Consider the following 12,133-nt stretch of genomic DNA (forward strand, 5'->3'; position numbering starts at 1 on the left):
TTTTTAGATTTTCATGACATAACTCTATTCAGGTTTGCCACCCATCTGTTGGAATGCCGCTTCTCAGTCTCTTTTGCTGAATTGTCATTCATTTCATGTCTGCTAATTGTGGGTGTCCCTTAAGACACTTTCTCTGCCTCAAGGAGTAAGTCACTTAATTGCTTTGGGTCTGTTTCCTCATCTGTAAAATAACAATCAGACTAGATGGTCTCTAATGTCCCTTCCAGGTGTACCATTCAATCATTCTATAATTTTAGAAGAGTATAAAGGAATTTCAGCAGCAAAAATTGGCAAGGAGATCAAAGAGACTTAAGAATAATCTTTAAATATGCAGAGTGTTACTATATAGAGAAAGTGTATCTGTCGTTCTCTATTTCCATTAACAATGAAACCAAAGAGAAACATAGTTCTGAGTTCAGAGAAGCAGCTCACAGTAAACTCTATATACATTTTCTTAAGGAAGGTTCTCACTTCAGAAGTTCAAAAAGGCATTTTATTAGTACTCTGTTAAACTTAATACCCTTTTAAAAACAAACTGTGCAGAAGTTCATGGTTTCATATTTACTCCTCTTTTTGTCCTTTGTTTAAATTCCTAATAAAAATGAAAGTTGTTTTAAAGATGAAGGTTGTTCCCAGAAAAATGGATTAGAGCATTATTAGTTTCTCCTCTCTTTTGGATTTTTGAAAAGAAAATATTATCTCAAAATCAAAACAGCTTGGGATGGTTTTAGGTAGGTTTCCATATGGAGATGAGATCACCTTCAGGTTTTCTATATAATTCTAAGATTCCAGACTCTGACAACAACATACCAAAATAACAATTCTTTGCCTGGGTCACAGACCTGTCAAATATTAGGAATTTTTCTGGATTTCAAAAAAGTAAATTTCAGAAAATGTGTATTCTCACAATTAGAAAGTTAACACAGAGCGAGAGAAGCAAGCAGCTGCTGCTTATAGTTCTGATGAGTCTATCTGCCTCTCACCCACACAAGGAATTCCTGAACCAACAGATATAAGGAAAGAGACCCAGAACTTCTTGCCCATTGCTTTATATAGATTGTCCATATTATTGTTATACCCTGTGACTATCCTTGAAAGAACAAAAGAGGAGAATCTGCAGAGATGTAGATATAACAAAAAAGACAACTGACTCTGGAAGTTAAGGACTTGGATTCAAATTCTGTCTTTGAAGCTATCTGTATAATCTTGGGCATAGGTATATACCAGAATCTCATGAAGATGCTGAAGATCTTAGAAGATCTTTGAGGTTCTTTTCAGATCCAATTATGATCTTTGATTATTAATACAATTGTAGTGTCTTGCCCGAGGTCGCACAAGGAATAACTGTGAATTGTGAATCCTTTAATTCCAAATGTTTTGATTTCAAATGTGGCACTGCCTCTCATATAGGTATGCCTCATTTTAAAATGCAATAAATGTATTCCTAAAAAGTTGTATTTAAATGAAAGATTAAGAAATTGATTTTTTAAAAAAATCTCAATTTAAAGAGAATCAAATAATTTTGCAAAATGAGTATTTTGTAATATATAAAACTATCTCGAAATATGTTTTAATACTTTTTATTTGAGTACAAATGGTTTTCTTAGAGCAAGATAAATCTGTATAATAATAATGAATCCTATCTCCATAGTGCTTCAAAGTTTATAAAGCAAAACAACTTTAGTCAGCAGGTAATAGAAGTAGAATTATCCCTATTTTACAGATAAAGAGACTGAGGCTCACAGAATTGAAATGACTTTCCTGTAGTTCATAGGCTCTATACCATAACAAGACCATGGAACAGGAAAGGAGTTTAGAAGAGATCTTGTCCATCTTTTTATAAATGAGGAAATTCCATCTCTAGAATTCCTGTAAAGACTGCTTTCAAAGCTGTGGCTTTGTATCTAAGTGCTGCTTTGGCTCTGATCCCACAGATTTTGATAGGTAGCATCTGTACCATCATAACCTTTCATGGAGTCTTCTAGTCTTTTTATAGTTTCCTCTTTTAACCCATCACTATTTAATAAGTATAGTAACTTGTCCAAAGTCGCATGGGTAGTAATTTTTTTCTGACCTGTCTCTGGTGCCTGTGTTCCCTCCAATACTCTGCTATCAGAGACAGGCTTTCAATTTATTATGGAAAGTCACAGCCAATTTCTCTGATTACTTCTTCCTACCAAGGCAAGGGAAACTGTCAAGGCAGGCGCCATGTTTGATCTCAGCCAAACAGATGGCTTTATTTTTAATCTACTATAATCTCTCATGAACTACATTTAAAGCATTTAGTACTTTGATTTTAAAAAAATCTCAGATGAATTAACTTAATATCTATCTATACTAAAATATAAGCTATGAAGAATAACCTCTTCATAGCTTCTACTGTGGTCCCATGATACCTGATCACCCAAAGACTTTTCTCATCAATTTCAATTTATGGGATCTAAATTAACTTATCTTTCCACTTTGTTTTTGAAAGCACAAAATAATTACACATTTGCTTCTTTTCTAATAGGTATTTGTATTGGCTACAGACAATTCTAAATCGTGATATCACACAATTAATAAGAAAAGTGATTCTTGGTAAGGTTAAATGATTCATCCAAGGTCATACAAATGGTAGGCAACTGATACACTATCTGTATGAATTTGGACTTAACTTCACTGATATTCACTTTCCTCATCAACAAATTAATAGACTAGTTATCTATCTGCAAAGGCGGGGGTGGAAGCATTTATTAGGCTCCTACTGTGGGCCAGGCACTATGTTAAGCACTTTATAAATACTGTCTCATTTGATGATAATAATAATAGCCAAATTTTATATGATGTTTACTATAAGCCATGTCTTAGGCTAAGAACTTTACAATTACTATTTCATTTGATTCTCACAACCACCCTGGGAAATAGGTGCTATTATCATCCCAATTTTACAGTTGAGAAAACAGAGCTTAAGTGACTTTCTGTGAGTTACATAACTGGTTAGTATTTGATGTCATATTTGAACTTAGGTCTTCCTGATCTCAGGTCTAGTAGTCAATTCACCCAAAGACCTAGCTGCCCGACTAATTGGAAACTCTTTACAATTCTACATCTCTCTTCTTATGATCTTCAAGAGATGACATAAAATAAATTTACTGAGTTAACTGTTGGCAGATTTGGTGAAAGATTTGTTGGAATGTTAATTAACACCTCAAATTTCATTTTATTACTACACTCAAAGGCTATAGTCACCTCTGGGAATTTTTTGTACGGTGAGAATTACATTACCATTTAGAAAGGTAAAAACTGAGAAAAGTATGAAAAATAACATTGGATGAAAATTCTCCCAGGTAAAAATGTAGCAAATAAAAAGTATTCATGTCTCAATATCCCTTATACATGCAAGTGTCTTGTTCGCTGGCTCCTGAAACAAATACAATCAGCAAGTCCTTCCAAATATGACATTCCTACAAACTTTGCTCATTATTTGTTGGTGTAAAGAGATCTAAGACCCTGGGGCGTGGAGATTTCAGGAGCTATTTTAGTAGCATCCCTATTCTGGAAGCCAAGACATAATCTAATGTTTGGTTCACATGCTGATTCTTCACTGAAGTTCTCTGAAGCCCCAAGATAATATGGAAAGGACCTTGGGTTCTCAAAGGCTAAGCAAGAAAATTTCATGCCCTGGAAGACTCTACTAAAATTATGGGCACAAGTGCAATGAGTAACTATATGTCTATTGTTGAAAGATCAGCTCAGCCAAGGAAAGATTCAGCATCAGGTGGATACAAGGGGATAAATTTTGGCTTGGCTACTCAAAAAGTTTGTTAAGTCTGTATCTGTATCTATAGAGGGAGGGAACTAAATGGTGAAAATCAGATTCTTGACATCTCCAAGTATTTTCTCTTAGTGGGCCAATTAGCATTGATATCAAGACCAAGAGAAAATTTTAAAAAGAAAAATTTACTGACATATTTTTATAGAAACACTGTCTCCTTAAGTTTACTTATTTTTCTTTTGTTCATTACCTTTCTCTTCTCATGCTAAAAAAAGACTGGAAGTATTTAATACTATTTAGAAAATAATTTACCATTGGGATCTAGAAAGGCTAGCTTTCTGTCCCACAATAATTATAGTGGCTAATTCAATTTAGTAAACGTGTGAATGCCAACTGTCTGCAATCAGTCAATCCAGCTTTGAAGCCAGGATGAACTAAGGACAAGTCTTACTTCTAACACATACTGGCTGCATGACCCTGGCACATTCATCACCTCTAGGCAATTCTCCAAGACTACTCTCCTCAACCAAGATAAGGTTCTAATTTGTATTGGTACTGGGATTTTCCTGTTGAAATCATAGGCTCAGTCCTCACCCCTCTGTACAAAACACTGTGTTAGGCACTGCATAAAAATAGACATTAAGGGATTAAAAGACTATTTACCTGATGGATGCTTCCACATACTAATGAATGTGGAAATCAATTCTGAATATCCCAGCATCACTTCAAGTTTGCTTAAATGTCACAAGTGTATAGACACTGAAATGCCAATTTCAAAGGCAGATGTACTTATTAGTGTTTCTCCTCCTAACTCAATGGAAGAAATTTGGCATTTGCAATTTTAAAATCTCCAGTGACTTCCCAGTGCCTAGAAAATAAAACTCAAGTTTCTCAGGATGTCATTCAGGGTCTTCACCTCTAATCTAATTTTGTTCCTTGACCTACATAGTCACTATTTTCTCCAATTACATGTAACTTCTCCTATAGGTAAGCTGATCAAATTAGGGAAAGAAATAAAATATATATATTTTTTAAAGTTGGTCTTCTCATCATCATAGGTTTATTCCCAAAACAAGTCATTTTCCCCTTCAATGCTTAAAACCCTTTTGCTTCTACTTATCCAAATTATACCTATCCTTCAAATCTCACTAGCTCCCAAGCTTCTCTGACCAACCTCTTTGATTATTTACAACTATTCACTTCTTGGAATTAATGTAGCTTATTAAGAAGCTAGTCATATGTGAACTTTCATTTTACTTAATTTCTAATGTGTGAATATCATATGTCAATTTAAAAAACAGAGAACTCATTTACATTCTTTTAAGTACTAGGGATGGACTAAAGCAAGGGATGCATGTGGAACATATATTGGGGGTTGAACATATCCTCTAACAAATGTCCAGAGCACATGCCCCACACAAAGGAGTCAGAATATATGCCCAGCTCCATGGGAACTGATCCATTCATTCTTGTGATATATTTCCCCTGTTAGAACATAGTAGATAGTTTAACTATTAATATTTAGAGCAGAGGGGTTTAAACTGGGAGTCCACAGATAGATTTCAGTGGGTCCATGAACTTGCATATAAAAACATTTCATCTTTTTTTCTTTTTAAAAATGTTTTTCCTTTCCCTTACTTTCTTTTCCTTTTCTTCTCTCTCTCTCTCTCTTCTCTCTCTCTCTCTCTCTCTCTCTCTCTCTCTCTCTCTCTCTCTCTCTCTCTCTCTCTCTCTCTCTCTCTCTCTCTCTCTCTCTCTCTCTCTCTCTCTCTCTCTCTCTCTCCCCCCATCCTCATTTTTCACTATCCCTAATTGAAATTTGCCATTTCCTTCAACTTTACAAACATTATTATAAGGAACCCATAGGCTCCACCAAACTACTAAAGGAATCCACAACATAAAAAGGTTTAAGAACTCCACATCTAGATACAGCTAAGTGGATCAAAGGATAGATGGCTGGACTTGGAATCAGGAGGATTGTATTTTTGCTAGCTAAGGGATCTTGGGCAAGTCACTGAACTTTTATCTAATTTCAATTTCCCTAGTGGTAAAATGAGCAAACTAGTAGTATCCATTTCATAAAGTTGTTGTGCAGATCAAATGAGATATGCATAAAGTGCTTTACAAACCTTTAAGTTTCACATAAATGCTAAGTAAAATAGGTATTTTAATGAATAAATAGATTTTCACCACAATCGTTTGGATGTAGGCACACAATTACAAACAACCTTTCTGGGTTTTAGTTTTCTCATTTATTTAATGAGGTAGTTATGCACATATGCTCTCTAAAGTTTCTTTGGGATCTGAAGAAAAGTGATTCTATTTACTACCTATGGTGAGAGATTTATTGTGGCTTACTGTCCCATCATCGGCATCATTAAATTATTATAAACATTGGTGTGATGATTACTTGGGTTTTTTATTACCATCATAATCATCACCTTGGGCCAATTACATAGATTCTTCATGGCCATCCTGGGACTCTTCTGTAGTCCAAGTATAGCCAGTGAATCCAAGACCCCTTCCCCAGACTTCTTTGAAAATTACCTCTTCTTATTTTGCTCCAGGAATCATAATGGCCTGGTGGGGGAAAAAAAGATTTTGCATAATAGAAGGAAAGCAAGATTGGAATTGCCCATTTGCAAATAGTTTGATATATTCCCAGAGCTTTATCTGATTCTGCTCCTCTTCTATCTAACCTCCTATAAAACTCTTCTCATCTAGCACCTGAAAACAAGACCTGCAAATTCCCACCATGTTTGAATTCTACTCTGGGCTTCCACTCTGGAAAATTACTGGGAAGAATGAAGGTATTAAAAGAAGAAGGTCAAAGGAGGAGTCAGAAAATGAAAGAAAAACTTTTTTTGTTGTTATGGGAATAGTTGGTTATTATTTCCCCCTTTTTCTTTGGATCAGACTTGTGATTTCATTGATTGAGGGAACTCTCACAGATAAAATCAAAATAGGTACCTACTCTGTGAACTTAAAGAGGAACCTGGATCATCAAGAGGCTTTCTCACTCTGAGGGACACCACTAATATGTATCAGAGGTGGATTGTCAACTCAGTTCAGGCAGATCCCAAGGTGGGCTCTCTATCTACTAGGCAGAGTAGACACTGCTTTTCTTACAGGACAAATGATTAACTTACAAAAACATTTTTAGAAAGAAAACATTCATGATCTGGGGACTAGACAATAATTCTCCCATTTTTAAGTACATTATGAAAAAGACTGATGACATAGGGTCTAAAGCTGATCTTAGAACCCAGAAGTGCTGAAGTCAAATCCCATTTATGACAAACTGACTCTTGTCACCCTGGGAAATAGAGACAAGAAACTTCTGTTAACTCTATACAACTTTCAAATGTTATGTTGCAGAAAAAGTACTGCCCTACATCAGTAGAGGGAGTTCTCTAAGCCAGTGAAATCACATATTAAGGTCCCTATCCTGAATATAAGAATGAATTCTTTTCCACCAAGTGGAAAATCCCAGGAGCCATAATGGATCTGGTGAAGAAACAATGATTTTGCATAAAAGAAGAAAAGCAAGATTGGATTGACCATTTGCAAACAGTTTGGTCTGCTTTCTAGTATATTTCATCACCTCTGATTTCTAGAACAGCTAGTCACTGGATTTACAAAATGACCATACAATTATGAATTATTTAGATTAAGAAAATTAAGAATTAAGAAAATTCTTTAATACTTTAGGGACCTCTGATTTTATCAGGGAATGCACTCTTTCCATATGTAAAGATTACAACCCTTCTGTGCTTCGGGATACAAATTCATAAACTGGTCTGGTTAAAAATAATTTATCATTTGATCTCCAAGCTTCCGGCTGTTGCCTAGGTTAGTCCTAAAACGATAAACAGCCCAATGATGGACTCAAACTTGTCCCAATTTAGGGATTTCATTCCAATGGTGCAGACTTCAAGACCCTCAATCTCACCTCCATGTCAAAATAAATGAGACCCTAGAATTTGACATAAGTGGAAGTTTTCAAGTTTAATTGTATATCTATTCTTTGACATTTTGTGAAAATATAATGAAATCTTAAAGGAAGCACTTTTATTTTGTATTTCTCAATTATATTTAGGAAAATAATTTAGGACAAAAAATGAATGCAGCTTGGATATCTCAGTCAAGACTAGGTAGGGCAAGAAAACACCAGGATCCCATGTCACTAGCTAGAAGGGTTTGTTTTACAAATGATGAAATCAAACCCTGGGAGGCTGCGACTCCCAAGAGGTTGTGTCAAGATCAGACAAGTAGAAAATCTCAGAGTCAGGATGTGAATCTAGAGTTAACCTTTGCCTCCCAAGTCAAAGCTCTTTTCCACAGTGTCAGATTGTCTCCATGAATGTTGTCCTTTGCCTAATTTCTTTGTTTCATATTATCTAATACCCCTTACTCACCTATAGAACTATTATGAGAAGTCAAATAAGACAATTCAATCCAAGTCTTAAAGTATTATATAAATATAATCAATTATTATCATTATTGCTGCTGTTTTTAGGTCATCATATGCTTTTATTTTTTTCTACCTTTGACACTGCATAACTATATGTGTAACCCTATTAAGTGTTAGATGTTGTGGTTTTGTCATTTTCCTCATTATGTTAATGGAAGCTGTACCAATCATACTTCTTTACGTTTCTCTACCCTACATCTGCCACCTATGGAAGTTACTTAAAATTGAAACTCTTAATATTATAATTCTTTTTGTGAGTCTTTTGGTTATAAATCAACTTTATTTCTTAAATAGATTTTTAATAAAAAATGTTACTTACTGGTTCCTTTCCACTCCAGTATGAAAGGGTCCATGTGTAAGTGGAGTCCATCTACAAATATGAATTTTAGTCTAATCTGCCTCCCTTTAAGAATTTATGAGCACTAACAGCACTTCACTGGAAGCCCCTATTAAGAAATATGGTAGACATTTCACCTTTTTGGTTTTTAACCAACATAAAACCAAAGTACAAAATGTTCCATCTAAGTGAAGAAAAATATATTTACTGAATCACAATTGCTATTATAATCAAAGTAAGGAGCCATTTGCCATAGAGGATAAGCATGAATCTAGCATAGTTCCATCTTCAAAGAACAATATGCTTTTCATCTTTCTCAATCCTGTCAACATCAATTTCAACTATAATTTTCCTCCATATTTGTTGTAATGTCAATATTTCTACAGTAATGACTGTCTCATCAAAGGGGTTCTCATAATTATGACCATTAGACTTTGGTTTGTGCTTTCATTTCCTCCTTTGTTTTCCTGCAATAGCTCTTCATACATTTCTCTGAAGAGCATAGAATTGATCGGAGCTCAACCCAGAAACCAGAAGTGTAACATCATAAAATTTGGGTAATACAAATAACATCAAACATTTATAAAAGGCTCTTCTCCCTGCAGGACCTCATTCAAGGCACTGAGGGAAATGCAAAGTTTAGATAAGATTTTTCACACATATAAAGACATATATATCATCTATATCCCTTAGGACTTGAGATAACAAGCTCAAAAATTGAAATGACTCTCGTCTTGTAATTTTATAATGTTAAATTATGTTCTAATCTCACCTATATTGACTTAGCTCTAGAACCAGAAGCCCCAGGTTCAAGTCTCATTTCTTTTTGACATACACTGGCTCTGTGATCCTAGTGAATTTCTTAACTTTTACCACAAAGACCACAAGTTACAAAGAAGAACCTGCATTTAGAGAGGTTTTCTTTAACAATGAAATCACAAGTTATGGTTCTAATCCTCAATTACATTATATCTGACCAGCTTCCAGCATTCATTTCTTTATATTAACCTTTCAATTCAAGCTTATTCAAGAGCTATTCATTCATCTACAAAGTCATCATGGGTGACAAAACCACATAAAATATTACCCTTGACTTCATGGAACTGATAATGGGAATTTGAGGTCTTAATAATGAAGAAAATTAAGAGGAATATTTAGAACGTGCAATTTAACAACAAAAAAGTCAGGTGGTTAATTTAGTGTGATCATAAAATACCATTCCCAGATGGCAAAATACTTACTGGTTAAGTACAACATCGAGGATGAAAGTTGATCCAAAAGCATCAACTTGGAAGCTCGCCTGGTCAACATGAGTATTCTGCAATATTAAAAAGACAAGAGTTATTTACTAGGTAACCACAGTAGAAAAACATTTAATCAACTAAGAAGCATTCATATGATCATTGTCTTTTAAAAGTATTCTGATGAGTAGAACAATTCAATGTGATCCTTAAACAACACAGAACTAAAACAAGTTGACTTTTTCGTAGTGTCAAAATTGTTCCCTTAGTAGGTGATTCAGTGGAAAGAGCATTAGGCTGGGAATCAGAAAGACTCATCTTCCTGAATTCAAATCTGTTCTCCAGTATGGTGGCCCTGAGCAAGTCACTTAATGGTGTTTGACTCAATTTCCTCATCTGTAAAAATGAGTTGGAGAAGGAAATGGTAGATCACTCTAATATCTTTGTCAAGAAAACCCCAAATGGGGTTTTAATAGTCAGACAGATTCTTCTCTCACTTCATTAAAAAGTGGGAGAGGAAAAGGGAGAAGGAAAAAGAGTAATAAGGGAAGGGTACAAGAAAGGGGAAGGGATTCCAAGGGAGGAGGGAGGGATACTAAAGAGGGAGAGCTGTGCAACGTTAGTGGGACCAATAGGGAAGAAGGGAAGGAGGGCAAGAAAAAGAAAAGCATAATCTAGGGATATTAGGATGGCAGGAAATGCAGAATTGGTTATTTTAACCGCAAATGTGAATGGGATGAACTCTCCCATAAAGAGGAGGCGGATAGCAGACTGGATCAAAAGTCAGAACCCTACAATCTGTTGTTTACAGGAAACACATTTAAAACAGGAAGATACATACAGACTAAAGGTAAAAGGCTGGAGCAGAATCTATTATGCTTCAGGTGAAGTAAAAAAACCAGGGGTAGCCATCCTTATCTCAGATCAAGCAAAAGCAAAGATTGATCTAATTAAAAGAGATAAGGAAGGAAACTATATCTTGCTTAAGGGTATTATAGAGAATGAAGCAATATCAGTATTAAACATATATGCACCAAGTGGTATTGCATCTAACTTCCTTAAAGAGAAGCTAAGAGAGTTGTGAGAAGAAATAGACAGCAAAACTATAATAGTGGGAGATCTCAATCTTGCACTCTCAGATTTAGATAAATCAAATCACAAAACAAATAAGAAAGAACTTAAAGAGGTAAATAGAATATTAGAAAAATTAGGTATGATAGATTTCTGGAGAAAACTGAATGGTGACAGAAAGGAGTATACTTTCTTCTCAGCAGTTCATGGAACCTACACAAAAATTGACCATATATTAGGACATAAAGACCTCAAAATTAAATACAGGAAGGCAGAAATAGTAAATGCTATTTTTTCAGATCACAACGCAATAAAAACTACATTTAACAAAAAGTTAGGTGTAAATAGACCAAAAAGTAATTGGAAACTAAATAATCTCATCTTAAAGAATGATTGGGTGAAACAGCAAATTATAGACACAATTAATAATTTCACTCAAGATAATGACAACAATGAGACATCATATCAAAATTTATGGGATGCAGCCAAAGCAGTAATAAGGGGAAATTTTATATCCTTAGAGGCTTACTTGAATAAAATAGAAAAAGAGAAGATCAATGAATTGGGCCTGGAACTTAAAAAGTTAGAAAAAGACCAAATTAAAAACCCCCAATCAATTACTAAACTTGAAATTCTAAAATTAAAAGGAGAAATTAATAATATAGAAAGTAAAAAAACTATTGAACTAATAAATAAAACTAAGAGTTGGTTTTATGAAAAAAACCAACAAAATTGATAAACCTTTGGTAAATCTGATTAGAAAAATGAGAGAGGGAAATCAAATTGGCAGTCTTAAAAATGAAAAAGGAGAACTTACCACTGATGAAGAGGAAATTAAAGAAATAATAAGGGGTTACTTTGCCCAACTTTATGCCAATAAATTTGATAACCTAAGTGAAATGGATGACTACCTCCAAAAATATAGGCTTCCCAGATTATCAGAGGAGGAAGTAAATTGCTTAAATAGTCCCATTTCAGAAAAAGAAATAGAACAAGCTATTAATCAACTCCCTAAAAAAAAATCCCCAGGACCAGATGGATTTACATGTGAATTCTACCAAACATTCAAAGATCAATTAGCCCCAATGCTTTATAAACTATTTGAAAAAAATAGGGAATGAAGGAGTCCTACCAAATTCCTTTTATGACACAGACATGGTACTGATACCTAAACCAGGTAGGTTGAAAACAGAGAAAGAAAATTATAGACCAATCTCCCTAATGAATATTGATGCTAAAATCTTAAATAAGAT

The 12,133-nt window shown here is 34.5% G+C and overlaps 1 protein-coding gene across 15 annotated transcripts in view; it reads right to left on the reverse strand.

Moving 5' to 3' along the window:
- The window catches only part of ADAM22 (ADAM metallopeptidase domain 22), a 276,790-nt gene that overhangs the window by 201,790 nt on the left and 62,867 nt on the right, over positions 1 to 12,133 (reverse strand). For all 15 annotated transcript variants that reach the window (XM_051961404.1, XM_051961402.1, XM_051961417.1 and 12 more), the window contains one exon: positions 9,810 to 9,886. In XM_051961404.1, coding sequence (XP_051817364.1) covers positions 9,810 to 9,886 — 77 coding nt within the window. The remainder of the gene's footprint in view (positions 1 to 9,809; positions 9,887 to 12,133) is intronic.

The sequence above is a fragment of the Antechinus flavipes genome, chromosome 5, assembly GCF_016432865.1.
Source record: "Antechinus flavipes isolate AdamAnt ecotype Samford, QLD, Australia chromosome 5, AdamAnt_v2, whole genome shotgun sequence".
NCBI lineage: Eukaryota > Metazoa > Chordata > Mammalia > Dasyuromorphia > Dasyuridae > Antechinus > Antechinus flavipes.